General features: G+C 31.9%; 1 protein-coding gene across 1 annotated transcript in view; it reads right to left on the bottom strand.

Annotated features, from left to right (window-relative positions):
* Positions 1-25,001, bottom strand: part of LOC149538543 (aminopeptidase M1-like) — a 368,334-nt gene extending 343,333 nt beyond the window's left edge. The window contains exons 1-3 of the mRNA XM_089799851.1: positions 24,692-25,001; positions 22,637-22,782; positions 22,297-22,399 (exon numbers count right to left, since the gene is read on the bottom strand). Of these exons, the coding sequence (XP_089655977.1) occupies positions 22,297-22,399; positions 22,637-22,782; positions 24,692-24,907 (465 nt within the window). The 5' untranslated portion in view covers positions 24,908-25,001. The remainder of the gene's footprint in view (positions 1-22,296; positions 22,400-22,636; positions 22,783-24,691) is intronic.
* Positions 25,002-25,321: the final 320 nt, after the last annotated feature.

Genomic DNA, 25,321 nt, shown 5'->3' with positions numbered 1-25,321 from the left:
GAAATTTGATGAGAAATTCAAAAGATGAGAAAGGATGCTTGATTCTAATTCTAATGATGACGCAGGTAATAGTGAAAGGCCTAACAATAAGAACGAGCAAGAATTATTCTATGAAACTTATAATGATTTTTAGATTGAAGAATAGAGAGAGGAACCAAGATCTAAAGTTGTAGAGAATAGGGAACACCTAAATAGAGAACACAAAGATATGCAACAAGGAATCACCTTGAGAAGAAAATTATTGGAAGTGCAAACAAAGGAGTTTAAACAAGAAAGTAGGTAAGAGATGAAATTTATTTGACATCACAAATTAAACCTAAGATTGCAGATGAATCATGTAAAGTTTAATATTGGATAAAATCTATGAGATAGGAACTTCACCAGATTGAGAAGAACAAAACATGGGAACTAGTCCCTAGACTTAAAGATAAGAACATTATTGGAACTAAATGGTTATTTAGGAATAAGATGAATGGAAAAGGATAATTGATGAGGACCAAAAAAGGTTATTATGTAAAGTTTATTCACAACAGCAAGGAATTGATTTTGAGGAAACTTTTTCCCCTATTACTAGACTTGAATATTTTTGGAATATGAATCTAAGAAATTCTTTAAGGTATATCAGATGGATGTCAAGTCAATATTTTGAATGGAGAACTTGAAGAAGAGGTTTACATTACAACCTAATATCTTTCTATTGACTAAAGATAAATATATGGTTTGCATGCTAAGAAAGGCATCAAGTATGAATTGAAGCAGGCATCTAGAGCTTGGTATGTGAGATTGGAAAAACATGTATTAAGTTTTGGATTCAAGAAAGGTAATGCAAACAACAACCTCTACTTAAAAGAAAATTTAGATGGATTATCTATTAGTGAAGTATCTTTTGATGATATAATCTTTGGAGGAAATGATGAAGGTGGTCAGAAATTTTCAGAAGAGATGAAGAATGAATTTGAGATGAGTATGAATGGCAAAGATATTTCATGGGATTGAAAATAACTCAAAATAAGGATGAAATTTTTATATCACAAAACAAATATCTCAAAGATCTACTTGCAAGGTTTAGATTGGAAAATGGTAAACCAATTAGAGCACATATGGTCCCAGGATGTAAATTGTCAAGAAAAGATTAATCACCTAGTGTAACACAAACATAATATAGATCAATGATAGGAGAACTAAAATATCTAACATATACATGACTAGATACTACCAATGTAGTTGGAATTGTGTAAATATTCCAAAAAATCATAAAGTCATGTACTTGACAGTAGTAAATATATTTTTAGATGTTTGAAGGGTACATTAGACTATGGATTGTAGTATGATAGATCGCTTGATTCCACCTTATGTGCATACATTGATGTATGTTGGGAAAGAAATGTAGATGATAGAAAGAGCACTAGTGGAGGAGAATTCTTCTTGGGAGAAAGATTGGTTTTATGGCTAAGAAAGAAATTGGATTGTATATCATAATCTATACTAGAAGTAGAGTTTGTAGCAACAAAAAACAATTGTAATTACATAATTTGGATTAAGTGTATTTTTAAGGACATGGGTATTGAGTTTCCATAACTTATTATCATTCATTGTAATGATATAGGCATGATTATTGTGCCAAAGATTCTAGTACTACATTTAAAGACTAAAAATATTGCTATAAAGTATCACTTCTTTAGAGGGAAGGTAGTGGAGAAGAAAATTGAATTGGAGTATGTCAATCCAAATGAATGAATAGTATATAGCTTTAAAAAACCATTGGCTAGGGATAGTTTTATGTATCCTAGAGGCATTATTGGGGTCATTCATCCACCTTCTTTTGAGTAATTGATGCAAGATTGCATTAATCTATTATATTTAGAGCATTTTCTTACACTTGGACTAGATGTTTGGTAATGCTTCTTTGGGGAGTAGTCACTTTGGGAAGAGCTATTAAGAACTTTTGGGTAAGATGTGTACAATATTGTTTGTTGGCACTCAATTTTTTTTACATTTTGCTAGATTATTTTGGAGATGATTGAATAATGAGCACTTGTGATTCTTAGATTTACATATGAAAACCTTTTTCAATGATTTTAATGGATGCAAGTAATACATGAAGAACCTTATAAATGAATGAGGGAGATTAATTATATATGAGAAAGAGTAACACCTATCAAGGGAATATTCAGCTAAAGAGAATTTGATATCAATGAGGGAGAGTATTCAGATAGATATATTCTAGGTTGATGGTTTTTCATCCTATTTTTCCATCAATGTCAAATGGGGTGTAATCCCTACCCCTACTTAACTTTTCTGATTGTATTGTCAAATTCTTTTAGGCCAGTTTTCTAATTGTGTTTTATGATTATCAGTACTTGGTAACCAAATTTAATTATATGTCATTTTATACTCAGTTGAATTATGTGATGAGCTACTTGAGTTATTCAATTATTTCATATGTTCATGATTGTCTCTATGATGATATATATGTTCATTTAATAACTTTTAGTTATCTCATGATGATTAGTAGATGAACTATTTTTATGCGGTTTCTATTAATACATGTGTATGGTGTGCATGTATATTTTTTTTATGTTTGACATTTCTAATGTGGTTGAGAAAGGGAGTCGTAGTCACTTGCTAGTCAAGATCCACACAATGCACCACTTTCTACCATTGCTTGTTTAGTTTAGCTATATTTATTTACATGTACATTCTCGTCTTTTATGTAGAATGTAGGTATCGGGCATCAACTTCCCTTAATTGCCAGGATGAGCATGACCTATCACAATAACTCAATGATAAGAATGGGGAGATAATATTTTGGTCCAATCCCGGCCATAGCCTAAATACTTGTCTTGTAAGGAAGACTCGTAACTAACTTTTCACCATTTTAAAAACCTATGAGTTTATCTTTGTTTTTGTTGTTTGATTTTGAGCATTGGTTTGTTTTGGTAATGTTTCTTTTATGTGGATTTCACTATGTGATTCATTTGGTAAATGATTTAATTATAATATTTTGGTTAATTATGTAATATCGAGAATTATTAAATATTATTTGATTTTAAAAAAAAATATTAAAGTATGAAAATATTTAATGAACTAAAAACTAATTAAATATGTGCTTTAATTTAAACATATTAATCCAAATTTAGAAGTCTAAATTTAGAAAATTGGTTAAAGAGAAATTAGAATATGATGATATTTAATTAATTATAAATTAATTAAATATGTACTTTAGTTTAAAAGATTTAATTTAAAAGTCTAATTTGAGAAGTTGGACAAAGAGATAATTAAAATATTAAAATATTATAGATTTAATATTGCTTTATTATAATTATTTATTTAATAATAATTAAATTAAAGTTACATTTAAATAATGAGCTTTGATTATTAGTATTAATTTAAATAATTAACTATGCTTTAATTAGTGCTTGTACCAATTAATAAACCGGAGGAAAATAAAATATAAAAGAATAAAATTTAAAGATAAAGTTATAGTTCTAATTGTGGCATAGTTATATTTATTTAATTTAATGATAATTATTTAAGAATTTTATTTTAATAACAAACTTTAAATAATGTTATTAATTAAACTAATAAATATATTATTAAAAATGCTTCAAAAATTAATTAAGGAGAAAAAGCTAATTATTTAAATTAAGATATTTTGTAATTTAATATCTAAAAGAGTTGTGCATGAAAAGGTAAAAGGTAATAAAGTAATAAACAATAATTAATCAGTGAGTTTCCTCTCGTGATTGCACAATCAAAACCCCAATTTAGGAGAGAACTCTTTATCAAAGATAGAGAGCTTATTTTGTAATTATACAGGTTTTGGAGAGCAAAATTGGAACTGGATCAAAAAAATTGTTGAGAGTTTCAGAGGGTTTGGGATTTGCATGCATTTACAAATTGTCTCAGATTTTAACTGTGGTTATGAGAGCAATAAATTCATAATTGGATCAAAAGAACTGTTGAGGGTTTTAGAAGGTTTGGATTTGGATGCATTCACAAATTGTCTCAAATTTCAGCTGTGGTTTTGAGATAAGGTTTGAAAACTCATTGTAGAATTTTATTGAAAGATCAATCTACCTAGTGTCTTTCTAGGTGTTTGCATATTGCTTATTAATTTACTATATTGATTGTTGAATAAAGAATTATGTTGTAGATTTTGAAAAAGGGAAAACTTATTAATCAAGAAAACTTGACTAAGAAAAATTATAGAAAAACTATAGAAAATTATTATGACTATATTCTTTTAAACCCCTTTAGATAATATATGGAATATCTGATTATAAAAATTTGGAAGAAAATAATAAATTGAACAGTTAGGATTTCAACTTTAAATTTTTTATTAGAACTATGAGATTATCATTAATTTTATAAATATAGATAAATATTATTCTTATATTTAAAATAATTTAATTGCAATATTTATTTGGAAAGCAAAAGATTAATTGAGAGGAAAACATGTTGTACCTAAATGTATACATGCATGTGAAAACAAATATGTTAAAAAATAGAAAGCTAAGTATAGTACGGCTACATGCATGTGAAAATAAATATGCTAAAAAAATAGAAAGCTAAGTATAGTAAGGTTACATGCATGTGAAAACAAATATGCTAAAAATAGAAGCTAAGTATAGTAAAGTTACATGCATGTGAAAGCAAATATGCTAAAACATGCATGTGAAAAAAAATATGCTAAAAATAGAAGCTAAGTAAGGTTACATGCATGTGAAAACAAATATGCTAAAAATAGAAGCTAAGTAAGGTTACATGCATGTGAAAACAAATATGCTAAAAATAGAAGCTAAGTAAGGTTACATGCATGTGAAAACAAATATGCTAAAAATAGAAGCTAAGTAAGGTTACATGCATGTGAAAGCAAATATGCTAAAAATAGAAAGGTAAGTATAGTAAGGTTACATACATGTGAAAACAAATATGCTAAAAATAGAAGCTAAGTATAGTATGGTTACATGCATGTAAAAACAAATATGCTAAAATAGAAAAAATTAAGTATAGTATGCCTGCATGATTTGAGAGATCAAAGACATGCGAAAATACCAATTGTGCATGTTTATTCTTATTTTATAAAAATATAATTTAATTTTTAGATTTTTTTTTTAAAATAATAATAATAATTTATTTATTTCTAAAAATTTAAATAAATATTATTTATTTAGTTAAAGTGAATGTTAGTAATATTAGTTATTCTTTAAATCTAATTAAACTCTTAGTTGCATATAAATAATTTAATATTTATTAATGCAAGAGGGAAGTTATTAAATAAATATTTATAATTTTATTATATTTTAAGAAAAGTTGTGGTAGAGTTCACTTTGTAATCATTTAGTTAATAACTATTTGACTTTATGAGAGACATTATAAATAGTTAAATTAAATTTATAATTTTATCTCTAGTTGCATAATGAATTAAATGAAAATTAAATGTTAATATTGGACTTAAATAGAAGTCAAATTAATATTTTAGAAATAAATTTGATATTAGCATTTAATCTAATAATATATATTTATGTTATTAAATTATTTATGATTTAAGATTATTTAAATTAATAACATGATAATATTGCATAATATTTTATATGCACAAAAATATTGGATATTTAAATACTTATTGTTTTAAATAAGTATATTAGGATAACAATTTATATTAACATGTATATTCTTACTTTATTTCTATTTACACATCCTTATGACCCAAACTAAACAAGAGAAATTTGGTGAAATTAAATCATCTGACTAAAAACTATGTATTTTTTAATATTCTATTTATAGTCTTGTGGTATTTATTTTGTTGATAGTTTTTCTTTGTGGGTTGTTTAGTTGGCCAAGTTAGGATGTGCACTAGAGGCATTTTTGAGATTTTTTTTATGAATTTGACTAGATATCATGATGAACTTTATGATTTGAATTGAGACTTATGTTTTATGAGTTTTATGCTATTGAGCATTTATGAGAACTTGAGTTTCAAGAATGAATGTTATTTTTTTGGGTTATCTGTTAAGGAACCAAATTCAATCAATATTACTCTTGTGGTATGGGACACTATTGTGGTTTGTGATTTTTGGGAAGGTAGTCTAGGTGCATGTCTATGGAAGTGGCTTGCAATGGGGGTCAGGGCCCAAAGTGGTTGCTAGGGTAATTCATTGTAATTTGTGTAACAAGTGATAACATAGTAATTAAAATATATTGCCTAGCTCCTTTCCTTGAGATACATTAAAAATATAAGATAGAGATTTGTCCTCATCCATTCCTTGAGTGCTTGTATAGACTAAGGGTGAGATGGAGCCAATACCTTGGGAGGTATGAGTAGTTTCCTTATCTTTACGAGATGGTATTCTAGTTCCGCATAGAGTCACTAGGGGGCCGAGGTCTTGAGAGATTGTCAGGGTAACCTTAGAGTTGTCTCATGTGATGACACTCCATAGTATGTAGCCTAAGTCTCCTTTATGATTTTTTTAATATTTTCCTCTAGTGGTGTACTTGTTGGATATTAATTTTGATGGTGTTTTTATTGTGAGTTGTTACTCATTTATTGGATGTCATTTATTGTTGATAGTTGACTTTTATTAATGAATAATCAGTTATTCTATAGTAGTATTTTTATCGTTGGAGTGAGTTATTGGTAGTTTACTTTTATTGATGGCAGTTGTTATTTATTGGTCATTGTGCTTGTGAAACTTGACATTGATTTCGAGGTGGTTGTATATTTTTAGTCCTAGTATTGTATGTTGACTTGGTATGAGATGCTAGTATTGGAAAGAGTGTCATTTTGATTTTGGTTGCCTCTTCTTCTTGAGTAGTTTGTGTCACCCTGAGGTAATTTAGCTATCAGGATTTCTTGCCTAGGTTATTTTATGATTTGATTATCTATGTGTGGATCGTACATTATCTATCATGTACAACGGGAGTGGTAGCCTGATTAGGTGACCACACAGTTGGGAGGTAGTGTATTCTTACCATTTGGGTCTCCCTTAGATTGAAAAATGTTGGCTACTCATTAATACAGTGGTATCATTATCATTCTTCATCTTATCTTGAAGACTTCTATCCATTTGATGTATCTATGTATCATGTGTTTTGATATCCTACAAGATATTGTATTGTATATTGATGTACTCGTATCCATTTTCACATATCGTGTGACATGTGTAGTGGATGCTATTCATTAGATGTGCTTTCATATTATTAGTTGTACTTATGCATTTGCTTATATGATTATGTATATGTTTATTCATTTTATGATTATGGATATTGTAATTGAGACTTAAACTTATTAATAAAACTTTCTTAAATGTGACTCAATGTAAAGGAACCCTTGATTGAAATTGTGTTTGTAATTCATTACATTTTCTTGATGTGTATGTATATATTGCTTCCACATTATTGTTTTAGATTACGGTAAAAATAGGTTTTGAAGGGACCTCGAAACCCTTTCACATCCTCAAAAAAGAAAAAAACAAGCCATCCATCAGGAAAGAGTCCTTATACCTACTAGAAGCAGTACCAAAATCAGGTTTTACAGGGACCTGAAACCACTAACAAAGTCCAAATAAAGTCCCCAAGTTTTACAAGGACCTGGAACCATTAGTACAGTTTAAAAGCTAAAAGCCAGAAAATAGGACCAAACACAGAAACCAGAAGTAACAACCAACAATCAGGACCCGAATAAGAACCCAACCAGAAAAGAAGACCCAGGAAACTATTACAATTCCATAATCAACTTAACTGCCTCCTTACCAATCTTAGTCGTGTCTTTGATGGAGTTAGCAGTTGAAGAAGCAACAACAATCAAAGCTTTCTTCCTCAAACTCTGTCTTGTCCTCTTGCTAGGGCCCTCTGAAGATATGGTTCCTTCATTTGCTCTTTTGCCCAATGTCGTCGTAGTAGCATAGATGCTTGAGGTTACCTGCTCCATTTTTGTTCCACTTTCCTTGATAAGCATTCTAATATTTTTCTCGTAATCCTTAAGTTTTTTTGGGGATATCTCCCATTTGCACCTCCATGTGTTGAATAATAGCCCGGTCAACCTCCTGGTTATGTTGCAAGGTTTCCACTTTCTTCTTCAGCCCCATTATTTCATTATAAATCCAGGAGTCAACCTGAAGGAAAGAGTCATGATTTTGTTTGGCAGAGTGTAGGAAGGAAAGTTTGGTTTCCCTAGCCGAGGAGTCACCCACATCATCAGCAGTGGTGTGTGGTAAGGGGCCAACTTTATCAATTTGTACCTCCCCATCCAATGGCTCCTCCTCACAAGACTCCGTAGGGATATGTTGGCTCAAGACCTCCTTATCTTGTCCCTCAGTCTCCTTTACAGGAGTGGAAGCTATCCACATGTTTTGCTCCTCACTCAAAATGGTTGGATCATCGATTAAATTTTCTTTCTCTTTATCACCTCCCCCAGACACAATATGAGTACCCTCATTATCAGACTTGCTCTATTCCGAGTTATCCTCAGTAGTATCTTCCTCTCTCCCTTCCTCATTTTTGTCTTTCATATCCGGATAACCTTCTAGGTTAGAGCTAGATTCCTCAGCATTTGTCCCTTCCTCTTCCTCAGGGACATCCTTATCTGAGCCTTCAGTACTCTCCACCTCTATATCCTCTTCCACAATTTGTCTTCGAGAGCTGGAGGGTTTCAGTTTAGCCTTAACTTTCTCTTTAACATTCTCATCAATTTTACCTTTTAAGGGTTTAGGATTCTTATGCTTGCCAATGGAAGGAGACGAAGCAATGCATTTATTTTTACAAAAACCCTCAACGAGAAAAATCAGACCTTCATGTAAGATGGGTCGAGACTGTTTCTTTCTATGGGCATTCAAACTTTGGAGCAAAGAAAACTGCAAATAGAAAGGGAAGGAAATTTTGTTTGTCTACCTGAAATGGTTGAGAAAGACAAAGTGGAATTTGTGCACCCTTTTATTCCTTCCATCAAGGATAAAATACTCATGAATACAACCAAGCACATCACGCCAAATACCTTTAATCTGTTGCAAATCAAAGAAGTCTCCATTCTTCTCCAATTGCATCTCCTCTTCATCCATCTTCGAGATTTTTTTGTAGGCCGCATTGGAAATACTAGTCTGCTTCGAGAATTTGATACCTTTCATGGGGAGACTAGTGACCTCGACAATGAATTCCTTAGTAAGCTTTACAGAGACTCCATGTAAAGTAACTTTTTCGTCCACCCAGTTTTTGAAGAAGGCAGTGGTGACATGGGGTTTGAATCCATGCAACCGCTCCAAGTAGCCGACCACCTTCCCTTTTTGGAGAATCTTCGAAACGTCCTGCCTAGCCTTCCAATCATCACATTTTTTGGGCTCCTGCTTCCTCGGTTCACCCCCATATTACAAAGCGAGCAAAAAACCAGATACTGATAGGAAAGAGGTTGAAGTGAGACCTTTTTTTGTGACACGATATCAAGGTTGCCTTTTTGATGATACGTGCAGAGAACACATAACCTTCACATGAATGTACCTCCTTGGGGATGGTAATCTGACAGTCGTAAGGCCACTCTTGGAAATCATTAAATTTCTAATCCAAGCAAATCTTTCCCACTTTGGAAGGAATAACATCATAATTAATAATCACTTTAAGATCCACATGCTTGTTTAATTCATCGAGCCACCTCGTCTTTTGCCCCATTTGAACTGCATGATCTGCTATCCAATTAGTGAACCCGTTGGCTTCTCTATAAGTATGGGAAATGACCACTTTTTCAAAATTTTGAAATAAGGTTTTGATTTTCATAACCATTGCCTCTATAGACCATGAGATAGAATTTTTTTATTAATGATATTAATAATATTCAAAGAATCACCTTCCAACCATAATTTGGAATACCCCAATTCAACAGCTAAAATAGTGGTATAAAGGGAAGCAGTATCTTCAGCAATATGGATATTCGAGTGACCAATAGGGATAGAAATAGCATCAATAACATTTTCCATATGATCTCTAAGAACACCTCCACATCCTGCTCTTCTCGGGTTACCCTTAGCAGCTCCATCAAAATTCCCTTTGATCCATCCATTAGGAGGAACAAGCCATTTTATAATCGATCTAGGATTATCAATTTTCAACATAGATCCTTGAGATCTTAAAGGATAATCAAGTTGGAAGGTTTGATCAGGCTCCCTCTGAGATTTAAAATTCTCCTTGAAGGCTCTGATGATATTCTGACCAAGCACCCATCCTGGAAGATCTTTATTTCTGAATATCCTATTATTTCTTTATTTCCATATGCCCCACCAAATGTGGGGGAGGGTTAGTTTCCAAAGAAATTGAGCATCAGGATCCTTTGAGGGGCATCTCCAACTCTTGAAAGAAAGATCCACATTGTTTTGATGGACCCATGTCATACCCCAAAAATTCAAAATCTCAGTCCAAACTTCCTGGGTATAAGAGCACCTCAAAAACATATGATCTCTATCTTCAAGTCCCTTTCTGCATAAAGAACACCTATTTACCAAATTTATACCTCTTTTTTGCAAGTTGTCAAGGGTCAGAGTTTTGTTTTGGAGAAGATTCCAAAAGAAAATGTTAATTTTGGGTATGAGACCCTTAATCCAAGCTTGTGACCAGAGAGGTTGATTACTCTTATCCTTAGAAGCAAAGATAGAAGAGACTTTAAATTTCCCACTAGGATCAACATACCAGATAATCTCATCCTCAAGATAAGGGTAAAGAGAGAGAGCATTTAGGGATAATTGGATATTACTGAAGCCTTGATCAACATCAGTTAAATTCACCCATGAATCATTCTGCCAGTAATGACTAACAAGAAGGCCAAATCTTTGCTTGCATCGATCAATTAAGGCCTTGTCATGAAAATCTTCAATCAAAGGATGGTCCATAAGCCAGGTATCCTCCCAAAATTTCATTTTTAGCCCATTACCAACTTTCCAGGAACAACCTTTTTCTAAAGTTTTCTTGGTCCCCTGAACAGCTCCCCATATGGAGGAAGAGTGAATAACATCAGGGGAGTCAAGGTAATCTGGAAGGGAACAAGCATTGAAGAGATACTTATGTTTCCAAATGGTACTCCACTCTTTGTTGTCATGGTAAACTCTCCACCCCTGTTTGGCTAACAAGGCTTTATTCAAACTTCTGATTTTCTAAATTCCCAATCCCCCTTCACTGTGGGGTTTACATACTTGATCCCAAGAAATTAAAGGAATTCTCCTTTTTTCCTCAGAGCTAGTCCATAGGAAGTTTCTTTGAATTTTATCAATTGACTCAACAAATTTAAAAGGAATTCTGGAAAGACTTAGAGCATAAGTAGGAATGCTTTGGAGACAAGCTTTGAGAAGAGTTAACTTACCAGCCTAGCTTAAAATAATTCCTTTCCATCCCACCAACTTTTTGCTGAATTTGTTAATAAGATCTTCCCAAAAAGCATCATGGACCTTCAAACCTAGGGGGAGCCCCAAGTAAGAGTATGGGAGAGATCCTATAGAACATCCCAGGATTTTAGCAATTTTAAATTGTCTATGTATAGGGGTGTTAATGAAGAACATAGCACTTTTACTCCAGTTAACCCCTTGTCCGGAAGCGGCAGAATATAAGTTAAACTTTGATGTTACTTTGATGTTGTTTAAACTTTTTTCAAAAATTAGTTCAATAAACTTTGTAATATATTAGGTTTATTTCTTTTGGGTTCCTGAGAGGGGTATTACAGAGGGTGGTTGTTAGCATAAATTGTAAATTATTCTAAAGGGAGAAATTGTTGGCACTTGAATTGATTATTTGTGTGTTGCATTCATGACTTGGTTTGGCATTGATGTCAACATATATGTATTTTGGTTATGATCATCAAAGTTACAAAGGCTAAATTTTTTAGCGATGTTAGTGAGTGAGGAGTTAGGTTATGTGGGCTTAGATTCATTTTTGTGGATATGTCTTGATGTTATATCTATGTGCATACAAATTTATGTGAACGATTGCATGATTTATAGTTGAATATGTGAAGATTGATCACAAGGCAGAATCCAGGGAAATAATTTACTAGTAACATAATTTTATTTATTAAGTAATATGGAATCTAGTTTAGTGGGCTTTGATTATATTTAAAGACATGTTCATTATGTTAAGTTCAAGGTAGCACAATCTAGATTTCACTTGGTGAAGGTTATCAAAGGTTAACATGCGATTTATTCACTGCCATCCAACTTTTTGGTTATATTATTTTTGTGTTGTGTGAATGTAATGTAGTGTATATTATAATATTTTAATGAGGTCCTATATTATTCATTGTATATTGAGGAGGCCTCAAGGATGACTCAATTAGTTATTAGGAAAAGGTACAAAGGGAAGATGTTTTCCTTGGTTGTAAGAGTATCACATTGTATTGTACAATTAATGTGATCAGTGGATATGAACTTGATGAGATTATAACAGAGTATGAGGATACAAATGTGTTGAGATCTTCAAAGGAACTATATTGGAAAATAATTTTTTGTATTTGCTAGTTGAGCCTTGGATATGTTATCATACAATTCTATTTTTTGGAACACTTCTTATGGAATTTGGATAATGGGTTCAATTGACTTCTTATTAGCTCCTAACAAGGTTAGAATAACTCCTAACTGGGTCAGAACCTTCTAACAAGGATTTAAAATCTCCTAATAGAGACTCACATGGATTGATTATATTTAATTAGCTCATAACAAGGTCGCTTCCTTTGCAAGGAATTCTTATATTAGTACATCATCTTTTAGGCATCATCCCCACTAGGGTTTTCCCTTTGATCAAGGGTTTCACTAGTTAAAAAATCTTGTATTATTGTTCATGATTATCATCTTGTATTTTTATCATATATTGATTACAAGATTTGGATTTGAAAGATTAATTTAATTTTTTTAAGAACACGAATGATTCACCCCTCCCTAGTTGTGTTGGTGGACTTTACTTTCTAACAAAACCATCCCTAATGAGCAATAGATTTGACCTCCTCTTCATCTTTATCATGAATATGTGAGATAACTAAAACCAATATAGGAATAATTTTAGAGGATTTTACCCATTAGTATTCTCCTCCAAAACTAGGTCAACCAAATCCACCACTAGAAGATGTCCCCACTTCCCAAGAATGCAACCTAGAAGAAAATAATTTTAGTGGAGAAGAGAATTTTCATGGAAAGAAATCCCCACCACTATATTATGAGTGGGGACCTTAAGACCTAGGGATAAGAGCACTAAGATAAATATTTTTTGTCCATGCTAGTTCTAGTAAGCTAGGGACCAACTATAGGATCCAAAACTATCTATGAGACACTAACCATAATGTAAGGGGTGTTACACCTATTGTTAAGAATCACCAAGAGGGGGGAAATTGAATCTAAAGTGTAAAATTGCTACAAATGCATGCTTTAGTAAAAAGTGAAGCAATAGTGTCAATAGAGTTTTAAGAAATTAAAATAATATTTCTATATTTCCATAAGGAAAAATATATCTCCACTCTAAAATTTGCTAGAGAAAAAGGTTAATTTCATTTCATTTATTAAATTACCTTTTCTCCCTTCTTAAGATTTCACTTTATGCACTTATGCATTCACATTTAATAATTAATTATTAACTACTAAAAGGATTTTCCCTTTTAGGTTACCCTTTTTTTGGGTTTTGATCTCCTTCTATAAGGATTGATCTTTTGTAATTATCTCTTATCTTTTTCATTTCTGAGAATACAATTTGCATAATTTTAGAGCAAAATCCTTGCCCCCTCATCTTTTTCTTCTCTATGATAGGTTTTTACATGCAGGTATTCTTTGAGCTTTGTGGATCTATATTTCTCAAATCCTTCATGGTATCAAAGCTAAATTTTCTATAACTTGTTTGATGTTTGGACAAAAAGGAGAAAAAGGGTTTGACGGATCAGGTCTAGTATTTTTTGAAAACAGGAGGGTCTATGATTTTTGGAGTACATTGAGGTCAAATAGACCTCATAGTTGAATTCAAAAGGTGTCAAAACTCTCATTTTCATATAAAGTTTGTGCAATTTGGACAATGTTGATCTAGGAGGCAAAAAAATTGCCTAGCAGGGTCATACAACCTCTTGCATGCATTACGATGCAATTTTTAAAAACTAAAAATATATAAAAAGGGTCACATACCATTTTTTGGCCTGCAAAACCCTTTTCTAATGTTGAGTAGTGCTTTTCAGCACTGCAGAGGTGCCTTCTAGCATAGCCAAAACTCTGTCGACCTACAAATTATTACTGGTCATCATGCATCTTCCTCTGGCCACCATGAATATTCTCTAATATGTTGCTCTAGCCCACCACCATTGTCATTAGCTCTGATCATTTTCTACTTAGCCAAGTGATATTTTAGTTAGATTTTTTAAATTTATTTATTTTAAAAATAAATTCTTCTTTAAGTTCTTTTGGGGGCCCTATTCATTTTTTTACGATATCTTCAACATACAAGGGTATTTTCGATCCGAAAGAAATGCCAAAAAGTTAGTTTTGAGATGAAGACAATAGCATAATGGATAATGGATTCACCACCCCCCTAGTCCTCTTGGTGGACATTAATCTCCAACATATAATTGGCTTGACAATTCAATCACTTAGAATTAAAAGGATGACATCTAAGGTCTTAAGTCTAGGATAAAATGATTTTATTTTGTGATTTGATATGGGTATAGACATGTTTGCTTAAGTCTTAATGGAGCCAATAGAGATATAGAATTATAGTGGTATAATGCAAAGCATTTTGGATGAAAGGAAGTGAAAAGGTAATATGTGATGTATGAGCCTTGATGTTGATTATCAGAGTATAGAAAATATGATCTTATACTAGAAATAATCAAGCATTTATATGTTATGCATAGTTCATTAGCTATAGCCTAAATTTTCATGTAATACACCTTTATTTCCCATATTAGATGCTAATACTCAAGTGGATATTTAGTTCACGCTATTAGCTCATAAGATAGATACCGAAGAGAACATAACTATTATGACAGAGAAGGTAATTGTTACACCTACCACACCTAGTTCTTCATTCCAATCATTGTTTGCAAGTCACCTCAACCAGGACATTTCAAGCTTAGTGAAGGAAGACTTGGATGAGAATTCACTTGTGAGTGTATCTTTGTTTGCATTTGCTAAAGCTAAACATGTGTGAAGATATTAGAGAAAGCATTATATAGGTTACAAAAGAGCCTACTAACACCTAAGACACTTGAAGGCAATAACTTTATAGATAATATGAGGAAGGTAATTGAAGAATTTGATACTTGGTACTCTTTATTGGTAGAATCAGATACAATTAGAGTAGAAAGGCAATTTGAAGCAAAATAGTTTCATAAATAATGTGCAAATATTGCAAATGACATTAAGGTCATTGATGAATATATCAAGGATATCAAAGGATGCATAAAGAAAGGAAATAAAATTCTATGTTACTTTCACAAGGTCACTATAATATGTTGAGGATCTAACTAAGTGCATAAAGAAATATGAAGGAAACTTAGGGAAGCCATCAAATGAGTTTAAGAACAAAGAATGAAGTGTTACTAAAATGGATAGGGTAGTAAGAATTTTTTTTAATGTTATCAGTACATTAGAGAGAGAGAGAGAGAGAGAGAGAGAGAGAGAGAGAGAGAGAGAGAGAGAGAGAGAGAGAGAGGAGATTTTTTTTATTGTGAAGTTTATTGACCTTGTGACTAGATATGATGCAGAACGAACTAGAAGTATTGGAGTCTTTAAAGAGTATTTATAAGGCATTCAAGTCACTTGAACTTAATGGAATAGAGATAGAAACCTATGAAATATGTGAAAGCATACAAATTGCATAAATAATGAAGAAGACTTGTGACATAGAGTTTGAGACTTTGAGAAGAAAAATTTTAGACATCATGAGGCATGTTAAGTAAACCTAGAAGCACTATAATTTTGACTTGTAAAGAGGTCACTCACCTTTGTCATTGATGTCAAATGGGGAGTTGGTGAAATATATATATAACCGTGGAGTTAAGAAAAAGAGGATCTACTTAGCTATGTATTTATATGAAGTAACTTAAGGGAATTATAGTAGAACCATAAAAGTTTTATGTGTAATCATTTTTTAAAAAAAAAAATTTTTGACGATTAGTCAATTTTTCATTAAGTGATGTCATCAATGGAAAAGGTGGAGATTGTTGGAAAGTTGGCTAATTGATATATGGATATTGTCATTTATGGAAACACTATTACTAGTTAAGATCACATGAAGTAAAGGTAAACTTTTGGTTTAGTCTAATGAAGAAATTTTCCAAGTATTAAAGGGAATAACTATCATTATCAAAGGGATAACTACCATAATTCCTATTCTTGCATTCTCTCATCTTGATGATGGATCACGTAGTGTGATCCGAAACGTTGATGCTCAACAAACTCACACAATCTAATCCAAAAACATCAGTCTCATTCCAAATGGATTGTGGAAATATGTTAATGTTAACTATCATTAGAGCAACAATTTCAGTCAGCAAGCTTTCATTAGAAGAAGATATATGGCCATAATTTTTGTATATGGTATAAAAATAGTATCTATTATGTATCTAGGTTTTCTAATTTTAGTATGTCAATTGGAGTAAGTTATGGACAAAAATAATGAAGGCAGTTTGATTTCACAGAGTTAGCATATAAGGCAAAGAATGAATAATTGGGCTAAAAGATTGAATTGTCTTAAAATTTCAAGAACTTGGTATTGTAGGAATGGCATTCTAGATGTTTACCTTCACTTAGTAGATCATGATTAAAAATTTTGAGGCATGTTACCTATTACATTATTCAGGTTAACTACATAGAGTAAAATGAAAAGGGTATATAAGAAGGCTTTTTGGTTATGCAAAAAGCCACATGATAATACTATGCTATGATTATGTTATGCAAACTATTTGTATATTTATATATGCATATTTTGATAGTTAGATTTGATGAGAGGTTACATGGGCATTGATCATATGTGAGGAACACATAAGGACTGATCAAATACTAAAGATATTGGTATAGTTAGTTTTGGTACATTATTGATATCTCTTGTATAGATTGTAATACACCTCCTAATAGGGTCTAAGCCTCTAACAAGGACATATGTACTTTAAAATGTATGTAATAGACTCCTAACAAGGTCAAAACTCTTTAGAGGCTATTGTTTATTAGTGCAACATTTCATGGGTACCATTCCCACCAGGTTATTCCCAAGTTAACATAATATGGTGTTATGAATTTTCTTTGTGTTGTGCACTTTACTTTATAGTTTTCTTATTTATGCAAGTATACGATTAATTGCATCCTAAGTTGGGAAAAAGTGTTGGAATATTGATTCACCCCACACCTCCTCTTAGTATTCCATAATTCTAATAATATGATCACCCTCTAAATTCAGATATTGTCTTCCCTCCTTTTATAAATATATGCAAATAGTCATTTAGCTCCTTGGTGCACAAGTACTACCTGGATTAGAGATGGGTTCAACTCACTAATATTGATTTTTCTCTTAGGATAGTTTAGGTGGTTCTCAATGCTTGGTAACTTTATCCTAATATTGTTGATTCTCTTTATTGGTATGCAATATCATTTGGCTCTTACTCTTTTTTTTCAGTGTCGATGCACATGCATTTCATCTTGAATCTCCTACCTTTCTAGGTTAAGTGATGGATGAAGAAACTGATCATTAAGATTAATAAATTTTTATGGCTTTTTTTACAAAATAGAGTAATTACTACTAATAATATTTATAAAAGGGGATTTTCTATTCCTAACAGGTGTTATCTCTTCTTGGTTAATAAAGTACATTCTTCTCATTTACTCCATTTCTCCTTCACTTGGGATCTTCGGACCAATTTTTTCCAATGCTAAAACCTTTGTTAGGTTTTCCTTAAGTCAATATTTGATTTTTTTTACAATATTAGTGTCCTTCATCTAATAGTGTCATCAAATCTCTTTCAACCTTGTGTACTACCCACGTTATCTAGAAAGAATGAAATAATAGGATTTTTAGGTACTTAGCTTCAAAGTTAGATATTCTGGTGGAGAAATTTTGTAGGGTCTTAAGAGAGAAATTTCATTTTTTGCAAAATTTAATTAAGAATAATCCTGTCATAGCTTGCAATTCCAAAGACTCGGTTATTTCCAACAAATGAAACCCTAATATGGATATCTCCAAAGTTGTAGAATTTTTTCAAAATAAAAAAGGTCTAGTCTGGTTTATCCCTTCACAAGGTTGGATCAAAGTTAATTTTTATGGGGAAACTAAGGTGAATCTTAGGTCAGTTAGGATGTGTGGACTAGTGAGAGATCAATACAAGTGTTTAGTTGTAGTGGCTCTTCCATTGGGAGTTCAAAATAACTACTTTGCAGAAGCCATGGGTACTTTATAAACCATCAAAATATGATGTCTAGATTGTAGAAATGTATCCATAGAGAGGGATTCCATTATAAAATGTATTAGGGGGAAGCTAAGCCTCTTAGAATATAATTCATATAATAAGTGAATCCAAGATCATTATCTAAACTTTGGAAAATTTCTACATAGTCAATTCTTATTGAAAACTAATAAAATGGTAGATGGATTTGCTAACATAGGGTTCTGAAGTAATGAAATGGTTATTTGGGAAGGGAAGAATGATTTAAATGAAGATATCAAATAATTTCTTCAATTTGATCTATTTGGTGGTAAAATTGGTAATATATCAACTAATCATGGAAATGACACTTTATTTTTTTGAATTTTGTAATTTTGATGAAAATCGTAAAGTTGGGTAATAGGCCTTAAAGACTAATTATCCCTTACACATTTTGTGGGAAAATTAAAAATCTTTTATCATTATTAGCCTAATTTTTGGCACTACTCAGAACTTGTATATGCTTTAATTTGGCTCTATGAAGAGGGGTGGTAACTTGAAGAGAATCAAACTTGCTACATGCTAGTGCTAGGAGAAAGAGCCTAAGGTATGGTAGAAACTGCAAAAAGGTGGGGTGGTTGGTAATTTAGAAAAGATTCATGAGTATAAAATTAAAGAAACTGATTTATCTATTAAGGTTTGTGACAATGGTACTCTAAACCTGGGTGATAGGGATATTTTTATTGATGAATATTTTCTCATCAAGGTGAGAGACATGTCAACAAAGTGGATCAAGTTCTACAAGGATAGGAAGAATGTCATACAATGCAACCATAATTTTTTTGAAAACCAATGAAGAGAGGGAATATTGGGAAAAATGTAACAATATTTTCTATGAAACTAAGAAGATCAAGAAAATTTGGAGGGAGATTCTTAAACCCTTTATAGAATATATCACTCTATGTGGAAGGTATACTAGAGTTCATGCATATCACTTTGTTATGCTAAATCATTTCTTCTATAAATCTTTTATTTCTTTTTATTTTATCTAGTGTTAGCTTTGAATTCCAATGTTAAGCTCCATAACAGAAACCCCAAGAAGTAGATTTTACATCAAGGTCTCATTTTGTTAATTTATAAGCATATTATTACTACTACCCTTACTCTAGTCTCAAACATGCCAAAAACGAGGAAGGGGAAGGGAAATATCTTGATGAGGGTGACGATTAAAACTTGGATGAGGAAGATGTAGATGTCCTTTGTCCCCCATCCAAAAAATCTTAATTTTCCCCCTCATACAATAATGGTGGATCTTCTAAGGTGAGAATTACTTGGGAAATTTAGGGAATGGAGACTAACAAAAATGATACTAAGGTAGAAAAACCTTCTCCTCCTCTTAAAAAGAAAAAAATATCTCCTAAGAAGGATGGATCTTCTAAAGTCATGATTGGGTGGGAAGAACAAGTGATGTAGGAGCATCATGCATGGGAAAATTTATAAATAAATTTAAAAAAAGAAAAAAAGAAAGAAAAAATTGTGGAGGAGAGAGAAAGTGACAAAAATAGAAGGAACAATAATAAAAAAATAAAATAAGGGAAAAAGGAGAAAAGAAGAATAAAAGAGGAATTTCTATTTTCGAGGTGCATAGGTGGCATAATAGAAAAATAAAATAAAAATGGTTGTCATTCCATTTATCGAGGTGTGTGGGTAGAATTCTAGAAAGTTATGGATATTGTAGAAAGTTATGGATATTGTAGAAGGTTGTGGATGTTGTAGAAGGTTGTTGATATTGTGTAGGTGGAATTCTAGAAGGTTGTGGGTAAGTCATGCATTGGGTGGTAAGTGCCTATTTAAGCAAGGCATATGAGCATTTCAAATCAAGCTTGGGAAGGTGAAAGCTTTGGAAGGAAAATCTTCGAGGTGTGAAATTTTGGAAGTAGAAGCTTCAAGGTGAAAGCTTTGGAAGGTGAAAGCTTCAAGGTGTGAAAGCTAGAAGAGGTGAAAGCTTCAAGGTGAAAGCTAGAAGGTGTGAAAGCTCTAAAGGTGTAGCTCTTCAAGTAGAAGTTCTTGGTGAAGCTCTTGGTGTGAAGAGTCTTATTCGGGATTACTATTATGTTGAAGAATTTGTAAAATTCTTTTTGAAGAAGTCATATCTATGGTATCATCTTGTGGGTGTTGTAAGGATTTTCAAGTATAATAAAATTTCTTGGGAAGCATTTTATCTCTCTTGCCTCCATATTGTTGCATTCTTGGTTATGAGTTGGCAAGGGTGGTGTGGCCCTTCATCAAGTGGTATCAGAGCGTACCTTCATCAACAAGGGATGGATACAAAGAATGATGAAGATAAGTATTCACCTCAAACTACCAGGAATGATGGGAAAGGGGAGATAAAAGGTAAATTTGAGATGGTTGGTTCCATTTCCCCTCCTAAGATGAAAGGAATGATTTAGAAAAAGAAAAAGAAAAGAAAAAAAGTGGATCTTAGATCCCTTGTTCCCATCCTTAGTGCTGGTAAACCAAATGATGGAAAAGGTAAAGATCCTATTTTGGAGGATTATAACAGAGTTGCTAACCATGATGTCAACATTTTTTAGTCATCTTCCAAGGAGTCAGATCAATGGTAGGATGATAATATCCAACTATATTTTGTAAACCTCATGCTTCAAGACTTTGAAGATAAAAAGGAAGAAATGACTATTGGTATTTTCTAGATTATAAAAGTTGGCTCTATGTACTCTTTCCACTTGATGAAATGGGTGCTCCATGAAATTAAAAGTTTCAATGCAATATATCATGCCCTAGTCACCAAAGTGGAAGAGATACAAAAGAAGGATCTTAATACTATCCCTACTCTTGATATTTTATCTGGTGCTCTATGGACTATGGAGGAGAAGAAGCTATTGATGGATTATGTGGAAGTAGATGAAAAGGCCAAATAAATGCATAAGGTTAAGTTGGGAGATTTGAATCAAAGGGCTAATAAAATTGACTCCGCCCTAAAGAAAATTATGAATAATTCTCATAAGGTGCTTAAGAATTTGGCAGAGATCATGAAAATAATGGTAGCCACACTGGAGGAATTCCATCAGGTCAAAGATATTGTGAATATTGACAAATTTTAGGTTGGCAAATTTTGCATCACAAGCTCTTCATAGTGAATAAGTTAAATGTTTTGAAAATAAATGCACAACTAAGAGTCCTTAAATTGTAAGTGCAAAGAAAGTTTGTAACACTCAAGCGTTATGTTAGAAAGGAGCATTATTTGGTATTCATCTTTCTAAAAATGTGATTGGTGATACTATGAGACAATGTAATTTATTGTGTATATGGAAGAAAATATGTTTACCAATATTGTATAACCATTTACTGCATCATGAATGATATATTCTAAAGTTTAACTATGAACCATATTTTGATTCATCTTTAAAAAGTACGTTTGCAACTATAGAAGAGGTAAACTTCAACAAATGTTTGGTAAATTTTAAATGTTATCATTTTTTGCAACTCCATGAAGGGGAGATTGAATGTGGTAGTCATTACCTTAGCTATTCCAATTTTAATGTTTTAGCTATCTTTAGTATGTCTCATAAGCCGTTATGCTCAATTAGTTGTATTAGTCTTTCATATCTGTAGGAAATAGTAGGTTATTTTAGCTAATTGTTATTGTCTAGTGTTTAATTGGTTGGATTAGTCTTTCACATTGTGGACAATGTTGGGTTGTTTCAGTGAATTGCTATTATGATGCACACACTATCCTAGTTTTTCATCTTCGCTAAACAATCATCCATTTGGACCAATTTTTTATTTTATTTTCTTGTAATTCTTTCAAGTCTGACTAATTAAAAAAATTTACTTAAGCTGGTAAGATTTACCTAGATATATAGTTGTTAATGGTTGCATTTTAATGTGATGAAAAATATACACTTTGTAGATATTCAAAATTGTACCTTGTAAGCAGGTTCATCCCAACAAGGAAAACATCTTCGAACATCCGTTGGTTCAAATTGTGTACATGCCATATTCCTTATCTCACCATTGATCATATATTTACTGAAAGATTACAAATAGCTAGTCAAAGTATAATTTTATCCACATTTCTTCAAATTAAAAACTGTTAATAAATTTCACTTCTATTCAAATCTATTCTAAACGATTATTTTAAATTATTAATTCACGATATTTACTTAAGAGTGAGAAGCTATATGAATTTCATTTAAACATCCAAAATATCATTGAACATAATTTTGCAGTTGTTCCTTTATAAACAAAGGACAATAATATATGTACCTTCTATAAAATCCTTTCATTTGATCATTTAAAGTTCCCTCGAATGCAATGCCCAAAATTGCCTCACCATGTCGTAATGTTTCTTCAAATTCCAACACCAAAATCTCAGCATTTGCACTAAGACCAATATTGGATGGAAATATGGCCTGCAAAGGGGGGAAAAATGATAAATACATAAATTATGTGCCCACACTTTGAATACTAAATTAGCCCAACATTATTATTATTATGTCACGTAAAGGCTTTTTTTTTCAAAACTTTGTATTGAAATCGGTACTAAGCATTGGTCTCTATAAGCTATTAAGCTTTCATTGAAGTGGTTGTATTTAGCTTGTAATATTTGCATCATTTGTTTTTGGTGTACTTATTTAGCCATTCTCTTGCTTTAAATTAAAGGGTATGAATATGTAGTTGTGGAATTTGATTGTAGTCAAAATATCAAATATTTTATTAGTGTTGAAAGAACATTTTAATTTTTATGTTTTAAGTAATTTGTATTTATATTTTATCTAATATGAATTTAAAACAATCTAAAAATTATTGTGAAGATTGTAAGTTAAAGATTTATCTTATCTAATTTTAAATTTGTGTTTGTTTTGTATGAAATTTCTTAGATGATTATATTGACTATCTATGTCATTTTGTATCATATTAAAAAAATTTAACTAAAATTTTAAAATAAAATTTATAATGCAAATAGAATAATTAAATGGAAACATATGAAATATTTAATGATGACTTAAAAAATGTAACGTAATCAAATGATAAAGTTGTGATGCAACTTAGACTACAAAAAGAAAAACACATTAAAATTTAAAAAATTGATGAAAGAAAAACTAAAATGTGGTCTATTCCTCCTAAGTGAAACCTTTCTCACCTTATCAACAGATTTTCAAAACTTTATGCCAATTTAAAAACAGTAAAAAAGAAAATTCTCCTTCCAAGAGTTTTTCCAAAATAATAGTCCAAGGCATAAACTACAACATTTAGGCAGTTACAAAAATGGCAAAAAATGTAATAAAAAGGAGTATTGACATGAAAAGAAATTTAAACTCACTATTTCAAAAACAAGGTAGACATCTATTGAAATCAATGTATTGGCAACATAGGCAAAGAAGCCCAATTCTTGGAGATGTACAAAAGTTTAGCAAGAATCGTTAGCAACAAGTCAAGCAAAAGAGAAATTAGGGAGTGGATTGATAAAGCTAGGACAAAATGTAGAAAGCAATGTCTTTCCCAAACACTTTTTTTAAGTAACCTAATTGATAAAACATAAAGAAAAAAATATGGGGACATTACCATGGTGGTTCAAGGAGAAATTAACATATATGCAAAATTGGGAAAGAAATCCTATACTCTCATCCTGATGATAGATCACATAGTGTGATCTTGATGATAAAAAAAAGTGCACAATTGAATCTAGAAATGAATTTTCTTTAAAATAGATTGTGAAAATTTGATAATTTAAATGGGAAAGAAATTTCAATCTTGAGTTAATGACACCAACATATTAGGGTGGTCCCACATAGTGGGTTACACATTTTTGCCAACTTTAACACTAAAATGGATATTTTGAAAATAAAATTGCATTCAAACACCTATTGTTGCAAAACCATTAAGAATTTCAAGATGATGTAAACTAGGAATTTTTGGCATTTTGTGTATAGATTCCAAATATATATATTTTAGTTTTTTTTGAAATTATTTGTATCCATTTTTCCATCTCCTTCAAAAATTATTTTTCAATAGAAACCAACATTTTTAAGAGTGAGATTAACTTTGTAATTCATAACTTTTTTTCACAAGGGATAAAAAGTTAGTCTATCGAATTTGGATTTGTAACACCAATATAATATTGGACATTGGATTACCTTCACTTAATCAGATCCTTAACTAGGAAATCAGGCCTTGATCTCGCCATTAATGCAGACCTCACAAATCCCGACTTTAATGGCTGCCCCATAAACTAATCCAGGGTTCTACCCCAATAAAACAGTTCTAGGGGGGACAAAAAAAAGCCATTTCAAGAACTGAATTCTGGGTACAATGACTTACCTTTTTAGAATCCTTGGGGCGCAACCAGACAGATCCATCCTTGATCACCAAATCAAGGGCATTGAGAACAAGATACTTAGTCTTCTCAGTCACATCCAGTGTAATTGCCAATTTCCCATCAAATTTACAGGCATCTAAATCAGGCCGGAGTTCCAACTCATAATGCCGCGGAACTCCTGTCGTGGGCAATCTGGGCAGGCCTTTAAACTGCGCCATATTCAAGGGGGGCCTTCGCCGGTTTCGAAACCGCGACCTCGCATAGCAGATGGCCCCAATAAGCAGAGCAACTGCAGTTCGCAGTCCCCTGATAACTCATATTTGACTATAATAAAATCTTCTTTTCCTTTCAAATTCTTGAACGCAGCAATAAATTGCAGAGGTAAACAAGCTTCAATTCAGATTTCTACAATCTTGCAGCAGATTTCAGTCATTTATACTGAGTAAAACACACACACACATATATGAAAAGTTCTTACGAGGATTCTTTTGGAGCCTTTGATTTGAACAAGGATTCGCTTGTAGGTGGGGCTTGCTTTTCAAAACAAAGTAGTGATACCAATCGTCTTCTTATCGTGGATGAATGGAATGACCCTGTAGAATTGCAAACAACTACACTTTGTGTGTAGTGAA

This window comes from Cupressus sempervirens, chromosome 9 (assembly GCF_028749045.1).
Source record: "Cupressus sempervirens isolate cs-2001-9-10 chromosome 9, ASM2874904v1, whole genome shotgun sequence".
In the NCBI taxonomy this organism is placed as follows: domain Eukaryota; kingdom Viridiplantae; phylum Streptophyta; class Pinopsida; order Cupressales; family Cupressaceae; genus Cupressus; species Cupressus sempervirens.
This window is presented reverse-complemented; position numbering and strand designations above follow the sequence as displayed.